Consider the following 19460-nt stretch of genomic DNA (forward strand, 5'->3'; position numbering starts at 1 on the left):
AAGACCACGCTTCGCCACCGATCCGTACATGAGGATTGTTCCTTTTCAGGTGTTTAATATCTGCATATTGCAACACTGTCGTCTCGTCGTTTCACATTCAAGTTATATATTTACTTTGCTGTCATTACGCCATTGTGCGACAGATAGGCTGGAGTTCCCTTTAATGCAGCTATAAATTAAAACATTACGCCAGTAAGCAAACATTCAATTAATTTTCGCTAAAACGTTACCGGAAATAAACAAACATCGCAGCATGTGTATCGCATTCGTTAAGCATTAAAAATAAACAAACTTTAGAGTTCTACCCTAGGCACTGAATGTGTGCAAGCTTCAAGTGATCGAGAAAGCAATTGATGTGGCGAATGAACAATGAACCGACATCTGTGCGTACAGTTACTACACTGTCAGTCACGACACGAATGCAAACATCAAGCAAACATATGCTGAACATGTCTCCTTCGGAAAACCTTTATATATGAACTAAGTTTCGTTTGGTGCACGACGCAAAAATATCTTACTCGTTGGAAAGAACACTTCGAAGATGCGTCCAAGATTGTACGTTTATATCTTCATTGCTCTGGCAGTGGTAAGTCTGATGAAAGTCTTATGATCTTATCTTGTGATGAAATTCTCTGTAACTCCCACGAACTTGTGATGGATGACCTCAGTGTTTGGGGTAGCAGTCTGATAATGGTTAGATGATAGGTATGAGCTGATACCCATACTCTTACCGATTCCATGGATACCGATACTTGAAATTTGATTCGTGGTTGAGTATTCCACTTCAATTACAAGCATCGTTTTACCAGAGTTTTGCTTTAAAATATTAAAAAATTAAGGTACCTGCACCCAATATGGCCTACCTAAGGTTTGCAATTGTTTCTAAGGGTGTACAAAGTCAGAAAGGTAAAACTGGTGGCAAGATTCAAAAGAGGGAACATTCCTGTACTTATATTTACTGAAAATTAGAGCAAATTCCGAATAATAACATGGGTGCAGGGAAGTTTGTATTAAAAAGCTACGTTTAGCCCAATATGACCTAGTGATATATTTTTTTGTTCGTCCACATCAAATTATGCAACAGAAATTGCAAAGAAAGTACAACTATGTTGATGTTATAGGTAGATAAGTTGATACACTTACATTTTATTTACATAATGACATATCACATTTGCACAAAGAAATAACATTGTTTACAAACCAATAAACAAGGAAGTGACATGTCACAATTTGTTACCAGAAGACCATGGATTACGCATCACAGTCTGGGCAAATGAGAGGTATTTTTTATCCTTAATGAGTTCCACACACACTACGTGAACATAAGTGTAACAAATGTCACATTTGCGCATATCTTTCACGATATATTCCTATGTAGGCCATGTTGAGTACACCTTACATAGTGTTCTTTTTATCCTTCGTTATAAACAGGACTTTAGATTAAAGTGTAAACTAAGTACATTGTTGTATTCAAATTATGAGCTATCATAATATGTACTACAGATATAAAGCACCTCTCACTTGGAAGATGCAGTAAGTAATAACTGACCTATGCAATATTTGATCACGTAGAACACATTCACGAGGCCCAGTTATTTCGCTTCTTTGTCTTCAAGTTACTGCAAACAGGTTCAGTCACGTCATTCGGACAGTGTACATGACACAGTAATATCATTTGACGAATTAACCACGTAACTACCTGTGAACAGCAAATAGGCGATATTGGGTACTGGACCATATTGGGCTCATGTACCTTACTTCAGAACATAAAAATATATTTTAACCAGTGGTGCAACAGCCCGTGAGGGCCAGGGCTTACATACCGACTGCCAGCTTCACTCCCACATGCCTGAGCAGAGGTGGGCGATCATCCAACCAGTTACGGTGTGACGTGTGGTCAGCACGACGACCCCCAGTGGTTGTTATAGGTTTTCCATGACCGAGTTACGCTACTCCATCTTAGCTTCCCACTTTCCGCACGATGATGGGTTCCATACAAAGGCAGAAATCTCAGGAGAAAAGTTGTTACTCTCCCCCCCCCCCCCAGAGACTCGAACCAGCGCGCTTCCCTTAGCCGGATCCCAAAGCCTGACGCCTCAGACCGACCGGCCACGATAGTAGTCGATTCTTTCTGCATTTCGAGTTCTTTTTTGTAGAAATGTTTTGTTGGAGTGGGGTTATTATCCCCATCAACACCCCGCCCCCCATTTTCAGCACCCGACTGGGCCTTACCATAAATAAAAGTGAATTACATTTCCCAAAGTCATGCTTAGCTTTGTTGATTTGAGTCCACTTTATGCACAGATAGGCTAATCGGGACTGGACCTACAGTTTAACGTAGGATCTTAACCACCGGGAATCGAGAGAATGAGAGTATTTTATTGATGACGGGCCCAAGTGAAATGGGTTCTGTCCTTTAGACTGTAAAATTTTGAAGTTCGTCTGATTTTATGGCGAGAAATTCAAAACTTTGTACTGCGTTCAGACGAAATTTAATGTCTCGGAAACTTAAATTGGTGAATGTTCAATAAGTCGTTTTGTTCGTCTAGATCAGCCTATAAGGTCAAGCTCATAAAAAGTTCGTGTGTGTTAGTAACAAGTGAAATGACAAAATTTAAAAATCCCTTTCCTGCAAGCAAAAAAAAGACAACTTTTATCACCCCCCCTCGGGCAGGCTGCACAAGGCTTTCAGGTTAGAAATTGTGAAAGAGGACTGATATATGCTTCATCTTGTACAAACCATGGAACGATATTATTATTGCAGAAGGAGATAATCTCTGAATGCAAGAAAGCCTGCCTCCGTGGCGGAGTGGTTAGGACACACGACGACAGGGGTTCCGGGTTCGAATCCCGATCTGGGTGTTGGTGTTCTTTGTGAATGTTTCTTCATCAATTTCATCTTATCATCATTCATCCTATCTAAGCGATTAGCCAAAAATGGCAGAAAAGCGAAGAAAATAAACCAAGATCGGCATGAAAATCCTCCCACGAGGATGAAAGGGTGTACCTTATAGATTTCGAGTCGCTGATTACGAATATCGCATTGAAAAAGTTCCAGCACGTAAGGCTTTTTTAAGGGGGGCATTTTCCATAAAAAAATCACCGAAAAATTGTATTTTTTTAATCAAATGTGTGTTTTTTATGCTTGGGATGCATAATTGTGTATTTTTACCTCAATCCAAGAATTGTTACTATATCCTAGGAACATTCATTCCACTGCCCCCACAACCCCTCCCCCCGAAAATAGGAAAAAAGTACCAAATATACCCCACCCACCCCAAAAAACAGTGATTTCGGCCACAACGCACATTTTTTTGAGAATTCCAGATAAATGTCAAAACAAAAATGTGAATAATATTGCATTTTAACATTACTGCTGGAAGAAATATTTTCACGATGTCCCACGAGCCATAAGTGACTGGCTCTAAAATGAATGGTATCTTACAATTTTTAACTATGTGTGACAGGCTTATTTGTGTACATTGGAGTTCAACGTTTTATTTTCGCTGCACTCCTACACTGCTTCCTTCAAGGTAAAAGGATTCATAATCAACTTGTGGTCATTTGTTGGCACCCCCTTGTCTAGATGACAAACCGGATGTCACTGGAAAAAGGTGCCAAGACATCCACCTCGTTGTCCCGTGAAGCAGATATTTTACTTCCGAGGTGATCGTGTGTAAGAGAGTCGCGTTACTCTGTGTCTGTGTGTACCATTAAGGAAAAATATTTCTGCGTGAAATATTGACATTTGTGTTAAACCAACATGCCACGAACTTGCAAAAACTCGGTAGATTCATTCTGCTACATATGTGGGGAAGTGGCCTTCAAGGGACAAAGTAGGCCATTGTCACCGTTCCTAAAGACAGCGTACCACCTGTACTTTGTGTGTAAAGTCGGCGACCAGGATCGCGATTGGGCTCCCAAAAAAAGTTGTAACTCGTGTGCGAATACTCTAAAAGGATGGTTGAAAGGTACACACAAATCGATGCCGTTCGTCGTACCTATGATTTGGCGCGAGCCCCGGGATCATGTTGCAGACTGTTACTTCTGCCTGACCAATATTACAGGTTTCTCAAAAGGCAAAAAGCATAAAATACAGTATCCTGACTTGGATTCTGCGAGGAGACCTGTTCCACATGATGTTGTTCTGCCTGTAACCGTACCACCAGACTCATACACACTGAGCAGTGTTTCATCCGAAGAAGAACCTGTAGCTTGTCAGGATGTTGCACAATCTTGGAGTACGCATTCAGATCCCAATTACGCCCCACTGTCTGACACTAAGGAACCACATGTGATAAGTCAGGAAGAACTGAATGATCTGATCAGAGACTTAAACCTTCCAAAGACCAAGGCCCTGTTGCTTGCATCACGACTTCAACAATGGAATCTACTTGACCGAGATGTGAATATATCGATGTACAGAAAAAAAGAGGTGAGTCTAGTTCCTAATTCTACAAAGGATGGTGATTTGGTGTATTGCAGTGACATTAAGTCGCTTATGGAACAACTGAAATTTGCCTACATCACTGAAGAATATAGACTGTTCGTAGATTCGTTGCGGACTAGCCTCAAGGCAGTGTTACTACACAATCCAATCAATATCCTGCCATCCCTGTTGTTCATGCTGTGCATATGAAAGAATGATACGAGAACATGCGGAATCTACAACAGAAATTAAATTACGAACAGTTTAAGTGGTGTGTATGTGCTGACTTTAAGGTTATTGCCATCCTCACCGGTGTACAAAGAGGTTACACCAAACACTGCTGTTTCTTGTGTCGTTGAGACAGTCTAGCCAAAGAGCAGTACACCATCACAAAATGGCCACCAAGGATCCAACTGGTTCCAGGAGAGATGAGCGTGGCTAATGAACCTCTTGTGGATCCGGAGAAAGTATTCTTACCACCTCTCCATACAAAATTAAGTCTAATGAAGGTATTTGTCAAGGCCCTGAAGCGGGATGGTGAAGCATTTACTCATCTCAGAAAACTGTTCCCAAAACTTAGCGAGGCCAAGGTGTAAGGTGTTTTTACAGGGCCTCAAATCAGAGACGTTTTGAAGGATCCTAGATTTCCTTCTAAGCTGAATGATGTGGAACGTGAGGCTTGGGAGGCCTTTCGAGACGTGTGCAGTAATTTTCTCGGGAATCATAAGTCACCTAATTACAGAGACATTGTGGGCAGGTTAATTACTTCATTTCCTACCATGGGGTGTAATATGTCCCTCAAGTTACGTTTCCTGCATTACCACTTGGACTTCTTCCCTCAACAGTACAGCTGGGGGGAGGTCTCCGATGAACACGGTGAAAGGTTTCATCAACAAATAGCTACCATGGAGGGGCGCGACATGCGAGACACCCTGTACAAATTACAAGAGGAGCAGGAACACCAATTGACATGGAAGTGTTGAACTTGTACTCTTTATGTAGTTGTATCTGCTTGTTTTATATTGAAATTCTGACGATAGCGTGCAAATTTATATTGGGGGAGAATAGCATCTTTGCGTGGTCATTGAACCTCCCCCCCCTCAAAACTGGTACGTCCTGGAGAAAAACGGGTTGCGGATTTGAACTCAGGAGCTCGAAATCTATAAGAATCACCCATTTTGGTTCATGGGAGCGACAAAAAGTTTAATTTTGCAGAACAGTGTAATCAACCAATGCAAGAAAACAAGCCTTATGTAGCTACAACAATTTAAATGCCCCCCCAATTAGGCCTTCCGATGGTGTAGTGGTAACACTATCGCCTTTTAATCAAGTAATCTTGGGTTCGATACCCGGTGGAGGCACATAGTAATTCGGGTCCCACTTTAAACTGTAGATCCTGTCTCGATTAGCCTACCTGTGCATAAAGTGGACTTAAAACAAACTTTGCCTACCTCCAATTATAACTACAATAATAATCCATTTACTAATGACACTCTTTAAAGCTCATGTATCAATCCAAACATATATCTCCGAAACCTTATCTAAAATACAGCATGTTCCCAAAGTAACTTACAAAATTTCGTCCTGTGGCGCAAATACCCAGCGAACGTTTAAGGTTAACGCAAAGACATAAAAAAGCACATCATCTGTTAGTACGGTGCACTATCACCTTTAGTGTTCTTTCCGACAAAAAATATGGCAATGGCAACCTTCAATCTCTGCCACATAATTGCATATTTACAGGATACAAAATGGAGGTTTTTTTTCGACAGCTCGTAGCTTTGAACTGAAGCCTCAAGTAGCAAAACGTTATTCTAAACATTGTTCACAACACACGCTGTATATTTCTCTATATGGTTTTATTCATGAAATTGCGTTTTATTTTCTTTGCAGATTGAAACTTCATTCTCAGCTAGACTCAAACGTCAAGCAGATGACACGTCACAAGAAGAAGTGATTACACCGTCGATAGCTTCCAGTGAGACTCCACCGCCTCCGAGTGTAACTACGATTGCCATGGAAACACCTGAAGCTTTTACAGATTCAGTGCCAATCGCATCTGAAGTTACTCCACCTTCCGTGCAAGATGGTTCAACTGACACACCAAGTGTATCTGGAATTGAAACGACTTTCGCACAACCTCAGCAAGACTTTTCAACTGACACACCAAGTGTACCTGGAATTGAAACGACTTTCGCACAACTTCAAGACTTTTCAACTGACACACCAAGTGTACCTGGAGTTGAAACGACTTTCGCACAACCTCAACAAGACTTTTCAACTGACACACCAAGTGTACCTGGAATTGAAACGACTTTCGCACAACTTCAAGACTTTTCAACTGATACACCAAGTGTACCTGGAATTGAAACGACTCTCGCACAACCTCAACAAGACTTTTCAACTGACACACCAAGTGTACCTGAAATTGAAACGACTTTCGCAGAACCTCAACAAGACTTTTCAACTGACACACCAAGTGTACCTGGAATTGAAACGACTTTCGCACAACTTCAAGACTTTTCAACTGCCACACCAAGTGTACCTGGAATTGAAACGACTCTCGCACCACCTGCACAAGCTACAAGTCCTACCATACCACCTACACCTGCCAGACCAAATCCACCCCCTGCTCCAACCGCAGCCCCAGTAAATCGACCAACCACTACGACCCCAAGACCTACAACTACCAACCGTCCACTGTTTCCAATATTCAACTGGCCTATCTTCAGACCTTTTTGGCCTGGTCGTTTAGGCCATTATGGGGGTTACTAAGGCAACAATGTAAAGTTATTATATTCAAACGGAAATCGTCTTCATAGGAATACTCGTATCTTGTATCATCAACAAAGATACAATAGTTTGACATTGCCTCACCCAGTGCAGAAAATAAACATATTCTTCCTTATTTGATGAGCGTCATTACTTATGCAAACCTATGTAGACTCATACTATAACGAAGGCCTTATTGAGAATAATTTTATGAATGTTTATCTAACGTCTAGAACATTTTCATACGATTAATTGATTGATTGAATTGATGTTTTAAGTCCACTTTATGCACAGTAAGGCTAATCGGGACTGGACCTACAGTTTATAAAGTGTGATCCGAACTACTATGTGCCTCCACCGGGTATCGAACCCGGGTCCCCTTGATTGCAAGGCGACGACGCTACCACTGCGGCATCGGGAGGCTCTGTATTTTTTATATATATATACGAGGAGAAGTCAGTAAATAGATCACAAATAACTAAAGATTTCTGAAGTTTGCCAACAGTCCTGTTACGTTTGTTTTAGGCTAATTTAACTAAACCTAAGGGTATCAAGAAGTCCCCGCACCCCTACATGTATGTATCCTGTTGCGACCGTGTTAGAAATTGGCCGGTTTTCGTTTGCTTGGGAATAGTATTTTCGTTTTCGTGGTTGGCATCCCTGCTCTGAACGTTACATTTGGAACGCTCTCTGAAATTCGTATGTAAGTTGTTGCGGCTGACGTGAAAGGACGCAGTTACGGTGATAGCTAATGACGTGTGCGTGCGTGCCCAAACTACAACGCACAGAGCAAACGATGTACTGTAACATAATGTAAAGTTCTCAAGTATGTAATAATGTAAATCAATACATACAGATGTCAAATAAATATGTCATATATATATCTAGGGATAATATGTAACATAATCTAGGGGTAAGGAGATTTCTCGGACACTTTCTACAGTTTTGAGGTGGATCTCAAATACAACTTGCACTATGTATTAACATTATCTCTGTGGGTGTTTTTCATAATTATTCTCTACATGAACATTCAGTATGGGGGAAAATTTACTAAGGTGTACAAATGTTTTGTAGGAAGTAAAAACAAACATGAACAAAGTACAGTTATGAAGTACCTTGCAATATCGATGGTCTCCGTGGGTATTTATCGAAATGATGATAGAACGATAAATTGCTATGCATATTGTGCATTACATGATGATTCAAGGGGTTAATTATGACATATTCACAGAAATGTGTGTTTTTACGAAATTACGAGGTGTACTGGCAACATTGGTTGCGTCAGAGGTCAGTGCCAGGTGTGTCCGACATTTTGCTATGTTATTCAATCAGTAATGAAATAAAACATTTGAATTTTTTCGTGCAATAACCTAACCTACTTATCTTTCTGTACCTGATTATATTCCTAAAGTAACAGTAAAAGAAAACACAATTTTTTATTATTATGTTTTACTTAGAAGTGTTCATTTGAGAACAGTTGCAGGGCATATGTTCGATGGAATTCCTCAGGCGCTGATTTGGGCCTCGATCCAATCGACGAAAGCAGACACCCTGGTGTACACAGCGGGGCTGTTGGGGGATCCGCAGGGGAGGTTGCCCCAAGACACGATTCCAATGATCACGCTGCCGTTCTCAGATTGCTGAGCCAGTGGGCCACCAGAATCTCCCTATCGAAGGAAAAGAATCAAATGTCAATTGTTAGTAATAAATAGGGAAAGGATTTTAAGGTGCAAAATAATGGTCCGGAAAGGGAAAGGAGGTTCTGAAAATGATTTTAAAAAAGTGCAAAAAAAGGTGCCTTTATTCATTTACTGGATTATGCTCAACATTTCTGTTTTCGAATGAAAGTCGCTCACTCTTTGAGCTCAGCGTCTTACATTATCTTGCTATATTATCTTGTGAACAATTGGGGCTGCAATGATTATATTATACCATTTTATAGCTCTCGTTCTGCTCTACAAAATGAGACTATAGGATTTTATGTAGCTGCTCAAGAAGACTGAAAATGATTTATTTCTCTGGCTATTTTTTTAACAAAGTTGCTGAAGCATCAAAGAGGGGGTAAAATGGGGATAAATGTGCTAATTAAACGAAAAGGTGCAAAAAGGTTAATTTTACTTGATTTCTGTCCTAAAATACATATCTCAAACGATAGGTATGAAAACAGCTATATTTTTTTTGGAAAGGTGATGCACCTCAAATTCCATTCTCTAGTAATATAGCTGTCTAAAAATTACAACTTGTACCCTTTCAAGTTCTTCCGAATAACAACAAAATAGTATATTATGAGTAGCGTGCACAATTGAGGACTAAAAGTGGTAAAAACTGTAAGTGCCAAAAGCGAAAGTGTTTGGAAATCGCATCGTTCAGCACATCAGCCCGTAAGAACGTTCACACTAGTGCCTCTTTACACGCCCTTTGAACTACTTAGAGGGCTACCAGCCACATTTCACGTTTACCACATTATACAGCATGGCACATTTCACAGTTTAACGTGGAAAACGGTGTTTGAATGATTGTGGCACTTACAGCGTTTACCAATTTTAGTCTTGAATTCTTGGCAAAAGCAATTCTAGGTTTGAAATCTTGGAATACATATCATTCGAACACACAATTTGCATCATACAGTCAGTGTTGCCATAAGGAGAAACCACAATTTCCCTTCTAAGGTGCAAAATTCCCCATTATCATTCAGATTTTCCCGTTATATTTCAAATTTGAAAATACTACAACGAAACTTTCTTAACCATTAGTATTATTGTGTATAATAATTTCAATCGTTGCGCTAGGAGAGTTTTTTTTCCCTTTCCATTAATTCATCTCAATTCACAGAAATATTAGAATTCATTGAGTAGAGCGAAAACAACAGATAATGAACATTTTTGACAGAAATTGTGTATTTGAGTAAAGTATAGGAAAAATTTTACAAGCACTTAGTTTATACTGTTTATACGCTATATATGTATAAGGACATTAGTTATCTATGACTTCGGCTACGTCATAAGTTTCGTCGCCTACCTCGACTAGCAGCTTTAACTAGTCTCATTTGACCCATCGCTACCCAATGACTAGATCCATTACTTGTTTCTTCTTCTCACGATACAGGCAAGACACCTCTCACAGCGTCAGGGAAACAGGACAGACCAGAATTACAGCAAAACGATTTTGGATGTCCGCCAAATTTCTTGTACTTTTACAAAAGATAAAGATTTCGACCTAAGGTATCAACAACATAAAACTGCATGGAACTTTTGGTGCACCCTGTTTTTTAACCCCCTTCTCTACAACAAAATTGCGACTCATGTAGAATATAAACTCACATTGCATGGGGAGGAACCGCCCTCGACAGGTCCTGTGCAGACATTGGTGTCAACGAGAGGGGAGTCAGTGCCCCAGATCTCCTGGCACTGGTCGAATGGAACTATGGGTAACTCAGCCTTCTGCAAGACGTCGGGCATGACTGGGTTAAGGCCGGTGGTATCGTTGGGGTTGATGCTGCCCCAGCCAGACAGAACGACAGTACCTGTGGAAGACAAGACGAAATGATTTTACGTCGCATTTCTGCCTTCTTTGAATTATATGAAAAGAATAGATTTATAAATGGGGCATTCCATGTCAAAGGATCTCTGAATCTCAATTTTTAAAAATAAATGTAACGCTTTAACTTTATCCTATCTTGCGAGTGAACAATCTAAATTGTCATTTGCACAAACATTCAAGTATTATACATAAAGTTAGGAAGTAAAAAGTATCTTACATATTGTTCGTTTATTTTAACTTGTTGATTTACTTTTGTTTTCCATTGTGTTTTACCATGTTACCAAAAAGCAATTAATTTCTCCTTTAACTGTTACATTCCCCCCCCCCCCTTAGAATACTCAAAGCAATTACCTTCTCTCTTTGTCTTAAATATTTTTTTTATCATTTGATAATTCACAGAAATTAAAATAACTTTCTTATTAAGTAAAGACGCAGTGTTTCCGTGACACAAAACTGTTCACTTACAGCTATGAACCTGAGAAAGTAGTTTAAGGTCATTATGTTTAATCAACAGCGTTAAGTTTCATATTTCACTGCACAGACTGTAAGAAAAATGTTGCTTAACTATCAGTAGAATATATATAACAATAATATAATATAAAAATATAGTCCCCATGTCTCACCCGTAACAATGTAATGCCCCCGATGCATATTATGACGCAATGAAATAAGCAAGAGATGTTTCTAGAGTTAAATAGAATAGCTGTATATTGTGTGTTTAGTTATAATACTCAACAAACTATTTTTAGAACTACACACAATGTGACCCATCAATGTTTGTGAATTACAATGAATTTTTTCATGATAATAATAATATTAAAACACATATATATTGCTATTTTTATCTGCAGTCACTATCAATCACTTCAATATTACACAACTCGGTCTACAAGAACCGTACAAAAATATTACGAGTAGTCTTACTCGACAATCACTTACCTTCAGGGATAGAGTCTGCTTCTGGCAAGCTGATTGGTTGAATGAGTTCAGTGAATTCCAATGGGGACTCGAGCTTCAAGATAGACAAGTCATTTGCAGCCACACCACTGCAACAGAGAGGACGAGAAATTTAACAGCTAGTTGACAGTGAGAAACGCTTGAATTTCTAGACTTAGCAACTGTGGCAAGCTGATTAACACACAGGGTTGCCGTAAAACACCAACGAACTTTCGAACAGTGGAGAACAAGGTCTCAGGAATAATAATAATAATGTTTAAATTTAAATAATTATATTAAATTAAATCAATACTAATAAAATATATAAATTAATATTATATTATATTACATGAATAGATACGAAGAACGAATAGGAATAGAGATATAACAGCACGTAGGCTATTAATTATCTATTATAGATTACCTGTATTAAGATCTGCATATTGTATCAAAACAAGTGCCCTGGCAAAGAAATTAATGTCAAATAGATCAAGAATTGAATATTTATTGAATAACTAAAAAAGGATGGTATATCCAGTTAGCGAAGAATAAAGTTCCTGATTAATTTTATTCATATTATCATAAATGGGATTGTGCAAGCATACATCTTCGGTACTGAACTTCAAAGCCGTATGATCCCAATATAATCCTTGCCTTCCAATAAGTTCAGAGGAAATTATAACAATTGATTATACAACAAATGCTAAACAAGTAGATTATCATTATTTAATTTTAGTACTTTGGGAGGGGGGGGGGAACCGGTCCCTGAATCCACCCCCTGTATACGTCCTTGACGACCATCGAATAACGACATTATATATCCTGTTCCTATACAGTCATGCGACGCACATTCAGGGTTGCCAGTGACATTTATTTTTCATTGGAAAACGAAAATATTTTACTAGGCTATGAACAGTCTGTGACCACTCATTCTTCTCTGGCGCCGTCAGTGTTGGGAACTGTTTACGCATCATATTATTGATTTTAATAAGTTTAATTTACTGTCAGTGACAACCATGATTGTATGTCGTAAGGTTACGTACGTACAGAATATAAAATATACTTCTTTCGAGGGCTCGTAGCGTAGAGAAGTTGGTCGTCTTATTAAGCTCTACGCGTTGTGAAAGTTAATCAGTAAACACCCTACATACACGTAATGAATCTGTACAGTGATAAGAATAAATAACAACAGATAAATTGTCCATCACCCTATTCAATTACTTTGTTTTACGCAATACGAAATTCAAGAACCGAAACAAAATTTCATTCCATAAAGTCGCGTATACAATGCAAGAGAGAGGCCAGATATATTAGTGTTGTAGAATTTGCCTGGTGATTCTTATGCATCCCACCGTACAATGTTAATTGTTCTTACCCTGGGTAGTCTGGATGGACGGTAGTTTCAGCCACTCGTCTCACCTGAGCGGTTGCAGGAAGAGTTCCTTTGATATCATTGGTTCCGGCAACGATCTAGAAATAGAAGAAAATAAGGAAGTGAGTTTTATTCTCTAAACTGTGTCAAAATGAATGAAGCATGCTACATTGTGAACTTAACTATTAGTGATTGTTTTAGAATTAACATATCAAAATAGAGAACGTTCATCTTCATCATCACGGTTAACCCGTAGGTAGAAAAGCGACGTAAATTGATCAGAATAGAAGATGTACTAGAATATAGTATGGCCTCACGATAGCAGGGTGGTTAAAGCTGTCGCCTTGTATTCAAGGGGTCCTGTGTCGCTTCCCGGTGGAGGCACATGGGGCACCCGATGACATTTTAATCTGTAGGTTTGAATTGTCTTTGAGTCCACTTTGTGCATAGAAAGGCTAATCGGGACTGGACCTACAGTTTAAAGTGGGATCCGAAGCACTGTGCTGTGCCTCCACCGGTTTGACCTCAAATGTGTATTTTTGTGTAGTATTTTCGGGGTATATTAAATGCCCTCACAGACAATATTCCCGCGCCGCCCCTCTTCTGCCTTCAAACTATTTTCATCACTGGTCTCAATTAACCTATATGTGCATTAAATAGACAAAGGCAAACCAAAATACATGATATAAAAGTAAAGATAATAATACTTACTCTGAAATGACCCAAGTGAATAGTCTCTGTGATGCAGTGACCAGCTGACAGGATATAATTCTCATTCAAGATGGATCCTCCACAGACGTGAGAGGGAATACCCAGAATTACTTGCTGGAGGGAAATCTGGTACGGGAACTCGCCTGAAAACAGGATAAACTGCTTTGAGAATCCAACTATATATAAATGACAAAATTTGCTCCTCCTCCTGCCAGCCGCTGCGTGGCGCTAGTAGTCAGTAAAGAATATTCTGGATTGAACAGAATAAACGAGCATATTTGACATTTTAATCACCTTTATCATTCATTAATTAATACTGAACAAGGATAAAACAGTAACTATAGAAAATGTAATATACAATCAAATATAAGAATGAAATGAGAGATGCAAAAGATAAAAGATGTAAAACTATTTGAAGTATTTAGAGGATAAATTTCTTACCAGGGGCTGCATCCTCGCCATAGACAATCCTTGTGCTTAAGTCCAGAAAATGGGAACCAATTTTGATTGGTCGTCGGATTTGTGCTCCTTAAAAAAACAATAAAATTATTGACAGTAAAGAATCAGATCTTTAACATGTTTTATATTACTTCATATATTATGTATTAAACATTAATTATGTACATATCATCATTTTACCTTCTCATTTTTTACTTCCTTTCGCTCGGGATATTAGAAATCGTCTTTCTGCTCACTTATCGACTTCAATTTTTAATTAGACTCTGAATATTACCAACATATTACAGTTGTCCATTTGTATAATCACCAACATCAACAAATGTTATTAGACTTGCAGCTTACATGTGGCTGTATACGCCTTGCATATATTTTAAGTACATAAAGGTACACTTTTGATATAAATTCTACACATAAAGCTGATATACACTCTCAAATATCTTCCTTTTATACCATTTGTATAATAAAGAATATACAGGGTGACGCATATTGTCTCTACCAACTTCAAATGACAACGAAAAGACGGTGAGTGCTTGAAGTAACTTTGTACGGTTATGAAATAAAAATATGCAAATGGGAATTTAGTACAGTGTATTATATGGACAATACAAACGTCAGTCCACCTTGAAAGTAACATCCTCTGAACGCCCTTCTGCTTGGGTACACTGTTCGAGGTGTTGAGGGAAGGTTTCCATGACGCACCTCAACATGTTCTGTGGAATAGCGCGTATTTCACGGCACTGACGGTTCACAACATTACCCGTGACTCTCCACTGTCTAACCCACTTCAGAATGTTGCTGTGTGTCTCTGGAACAGATGCATGGCAATCTTCATTGTTCCGCCGCAGTGCCCGGTGCCTATTTGGATGAAGACTTCCACCGCCACGTCACCGGCCAACGCTCCATGGCATATTATTGCCTGACTCCCAACTCTCCACGAATGTGTGCCGCACATGCGCACGTGCATTCTGGCAGGGTTGCCAACTCAAATTGGAAGAAACATTATGTGCCACCCTGTATATCCAAAATTAGAACTTCTCCTGATTGATTTAAGTTGACGATCATTGGTTGAGACAAGCTGTGATGTCAGATTTGACTTGCGAATGACAATAAACATGCATAGAAGCAAAAATGTGCATTCGATTTCGATGGGTTAACAATGAGAAGCAACTGAGTGCATAATTATTAACAATATAACTGCGCTACTGCTGAAACCACCTTGAACATTGTCTAGGTCATATTACAAGATATCATGTCCAGTAAGTTACATTCTGCGTTGAATTGAACAATATACCTACCTAGAGCACAAACCGCGAGCAAGGCACAGACAACAAACTTCCCTGCCATGTTTCAGCCCAAAAGTGCCGGTCACAACCATCTTCCTGGCTATAAGTACTCGCCATCACATTTCGCACCTTGCTCTTTGATAAATCATTGAAGGGCATTACGAAGATTTTCCAGACACAATGAAAAAGGAAATACCGATCACTTCAAGTACAAAAAACACGTGAACAATGAGTACCACAGAAAACATTCATTACTTACTGATAACATCCACTCAAAGGTTTACAAGAAAGATTTTGTTCTAAGATTTGTCGCTCTACTTCTGTCTATAAGTACAAGGTCTGCATATTATTACCAAATATATATTTTAAAAGAATACAATTTGAGGAATGATAAACATAATCGTACTGGTTGACTTGATAAATTCAGCATTTACACGATATTGTGTGCTTAAAAACATGTATTGGCAAATACCAAACAAAAGCGAAATATGAATTTATAAAATTAATTCTTAGGATTTAGCTGCGATTGTTAATTTTCCATTTAGTTTCAAACTGTAGTCTTTGTAAGGAAACTTGATTATTAGTTCATGGAAATTCCACTTCTCTATCGCACAGAGCAGATAAACAGGTTTAGCTCTTCCTGTCATACTTCTTCGAAAAGCTAACATTCAACTGCATATGTTAATTTCATTAGTTACCCCCTCTCCAAAGTAACTGAATTATACAATTAAGTTAAAATAAAACCATATTTGCATTTCCCAAAATACACCACAACGCTGTTAAAGACCCATTTCTGGAAGATAGACATTCAATCTATCTCCTTTCCACACCCCTACCTATACTGATCACGGCCCAAACTGGTGGCTGATCTATGTACTTTTTGCCAATGGCTCCACCAATCTTTTTTGAGTAAAGGGGGGAGGTGGCTCGATAAGTGTCAAATCTGTAGGGGTAACGTCGCTCTCCTGTTGCACCGTTGCCAAGCGTACGTCTGTTTTTGTCACTTGTTCTTATTAGCTACTTTGTACAGTGTTTGGGTGTTGTGTGTACTAATTTCCCGTGCTTTGTGTACTATGGTACAACTTTTATCCAGTAACGACGCTGATCAACTCTTTCTCTCCCCCATCTTGCAGTAGATTTGGCAACATGTTGTGTATCCAACCAGGACAGAACTGACCAACCGGGACACCGGGCAAAATCCCTGTACGTCCTCTCCTCTTTCCCTCAATGGGCCTGGTCAAAGCAAACTATTGTAGGTGGCAGCACCCCTGTTGCGTCCCCACGCTTTGGATCGGCAATTGTTCTCCCATTTAAATGCATGGGGAATTTGATGCCGAATGTGCTGCTATTACATTAAATTGTAAGTTTAATATCATCTTAACCTCAGAAATGATGTCTGAACATGATAGTTGAATAATCAGTGCTGTAAGAGTAAGACTTTTGAGAAAACGATCGTCAACAACAGAAAAGATATCGAAACTCAAAGAAGCCTTAAAATTTGCACAGCACTTTTTTACGTCACTTGCAATTTTCACAATTTAAGTGATCTATTGTTGAGAATCCGGTCAAGAATAATGCATAATAATTCCGCGCGACTGTACTTGTATTTTTATAGTTGTTTTTAATAAATGACTTTTTTATTCACGTAATATAATACTTTTCCACGTAGCTGATAATATGGTCCTTTGTTTTATATATCGTCAAGAATAGTTATTACAATTTTTTTTTCTTCTGTCTCATGTCTCGCAACCTCTAGGACTATTTTATTTACAGGTATTATAATTTAAAATTGTTGTTACCAACAAAAAGAAGGACGAAAATACGAGGGGAGAATATCTGCTTAATACAATGAAAACATACGTTAATATTAAATGATCGGATAGGGCATAATGTCAGTCATAGTGTATAATAATATATATCATGCGTTTACGCACTTAGTACATTTTTTTCTTTATAATGTTGGGAGTTTCTTCGATTCCTACCCGCAGTTGAATTATACATGCTCGCAGCCAGAAAAAGAGCAAAGCATAGTGTAAAAATCTAAATTTTTGTATTACCGACCCATGGCAGCTAGAGACGACCCAAATGACGTAAGGTTTAGTGTTCTTTGTGCATAAACGTACTATATTAACTCGTTTTCGCAACCATTCCGTTGCGCTTAAATATATTAATTCTTAGGTTCAGGAGAATGTAATTTTCGGAAACTTATGACTTATATCTTAAAGTTTTGCTAAACCCATTTTTATTCTCAATTTACCAGAGAAATTCTTACCTTCATTGAAAATAACGTTTGAATTGAGATTATAACATACATCCTTAGATTCAACAAATGCAGATTACAAATGGAAAACAAAATTTTGATGTTTGGAATATATAGTTAAATCAAATACATTATCTGGAAAATATTAAAATAAGGCTTAGTAGTTACTACTATGTATTTACATTCTTCTCCACAGGTGCATTATTATATTCCAATTCAATCTCTGAATGAAACAAATACGCATCTCCAGCTTACACCATTGGCACTCCAAAAACATGGAACTGTATCTCTTCGTGCCTACCTTGCACAAGTCATATTTCAGAATTGTTTTCATAATCAATACATTCTAATGTAAAGAAACTTCCATATTTCATTAGCAATCAAACCGTGTTTATTCTCCTTGTTTGACGCAACAAGAACTTCAAAAATTGAAACAAAACGCCAAACAAGTTAGCCACAACCCTTACGAATTTGCTGAGCAATGCTTGTGCTTCCCACTGTACATGTACACCACATTGAGCAGAAAGAGAAGGGTTAAAGAAAAATAAATACAGAAAGAGAAATAGAAGAAAGGTAGAAAATGGAGAAAATAAATGTGTGTGTGTGTGTGTGTATACATATACATATACATATATACATACATACATACATATATATATATATATATATATAGAGAGAGAGAGAGAGAGAGAGAGAGAGAGAGAGAGAGAGAGAGAGAGAGAGAGAGAGTGAGAGAGAGAGAGAGACAGGGAGAAAGAGAGAGAGATAATCCTAGATGCCACGACCCATTGCCTGCTGTAGTTCTTACGTCATTCTGTGTGTTTCAGATAGCAAATTGTGCCTCGACCTTAAACAATCAGAATAGTCGTCAGTGCGACTACGCTAAGTATACGGCATGGAAAATTATCTAGGAGGAGTATGCTAATTATAGGTGGAACAGCAAGACCCTTCTAGCAACCACGACAAAGGTTGTTGCTCAAGTTTTATGTGCTGGAGTCGAAACAAAACAATTGCATGTTCGGATCAGATAACAGCCTGAAAGTTGCTGTGGGATTTTCTATTCGTTCCTAGTATTGTGTTGCGCTTGTAGTCTAGGCATTTTAGAGTTGAACCTAGAAGTAATTAAACTGTCTAGATCAAGCAATGATCATAAGAGTACCACTCTACAGCTAGGCGTATGTCCAATATGGTGGATTTTCCAATATGGCCGCCATGCAACATGAGCCAACGTTTTGGCTTATATCTTCATTGGTATGGTATATACGAAATTTTTCTTCTTAGATATATTATTACCAACAAATTTGCCTTTCTTGAGAGATAAGAATCATTATTGTAGGATTAATATAACACCACGCAAGATATTTTGTTTGCCATGAGTTGCGAATTTTTCAATCGTGCCTTTACTTTCATTACTTATAACATGTATTACCACAGACTTGACTGGATTATCTTGGTGTTTTAAGTCCACTTTATGCACAGTGAGGTTAATCGAGACTGGACCTACAGTTTAAAGTGGGATCCGAACCACTATGTGCCTCCACCGGGTATCGAACCCGGGACCCCTTTGTTACAAGGCGACGACGCTACCACTGCACCACCGGGAGACCGTATTACCACAGAAAAATGTTAGGTTAGGTAAGGTTAGGAGTGTTCACTGATGGCGTGTTTTTTCCTAACCTAACCTAACGTATTACCTTT

The 19460-nt window shown here is 38.6% G+C and overlaps 2 protein-coding genes across 2 annotated transcripts; one reads left to right on the forward strand and one right to left on the reverse strand.

The window, feature by feature from the left end:
* Nucleotides 1-462: 462 nt before the first annotated feature.
* LOC145997005 (uncharacterized) lies at nucleotides 463-8319 on the forward strand. The gene is made up of 2 exons (XM_083133620.1): nucleotides 463-586; nucleotides 6323-8319. Exons 1-2 carry the CDS (start codon nucleotides 542-544, stop codon nucleotides 7202-7204), a joined length of 927 nt encoding a protein of 308 aa, XP_082989746.1. The 5' UTR covers nucleotides 463-541; the 3' UTR covers nucleotides 7205-8319.
* Nucleotides 8320-8668: 349 nt separating this feature from the next.
* On the reverse strand, nucleotides 8669-15582 carry LOC145997006 (trypsin-1-like). The gene is made up of 7 exons (XM_083133621.1): nucleotides 15515-15582; nucleotides 14202-14288; nucleotides 13761-13903; nucleotides 13053-13147; nucleotides 11681-11787; nucleotides 10522-10724; nucleotides 8669-8868 (listed from the first exon to the last, which is right to left on the reverse strand). Exons 1-7 carry the CDS (start codon nucleotides 15561-15563, stop codon nucleotides 8707-8709), a joined length of 846 nt encoding a protein of 281 aa, XP_082989747.1. The 5' UTR covers nucleotides 15564-15582; the 3' UTR covers nucleotides 8669-8706.
* Nucleotides 15583-19460: the final 3878 nt, after the last annotated feature.

Source organism: Lepisma saccharinum, chromosome 13 (assembly GCF_977018435.1).
Source record: "Lepisma saccharinum chromosome 13, izLepSacc3.1, whole genome shotgun sequence".
Taxonomy (NCBI): Eukaryota; Metazoa; Arthropoda; class Insecta; order Zygentoma; family Lepismatidae; genus Lepisma; species Lepisma saccharinum.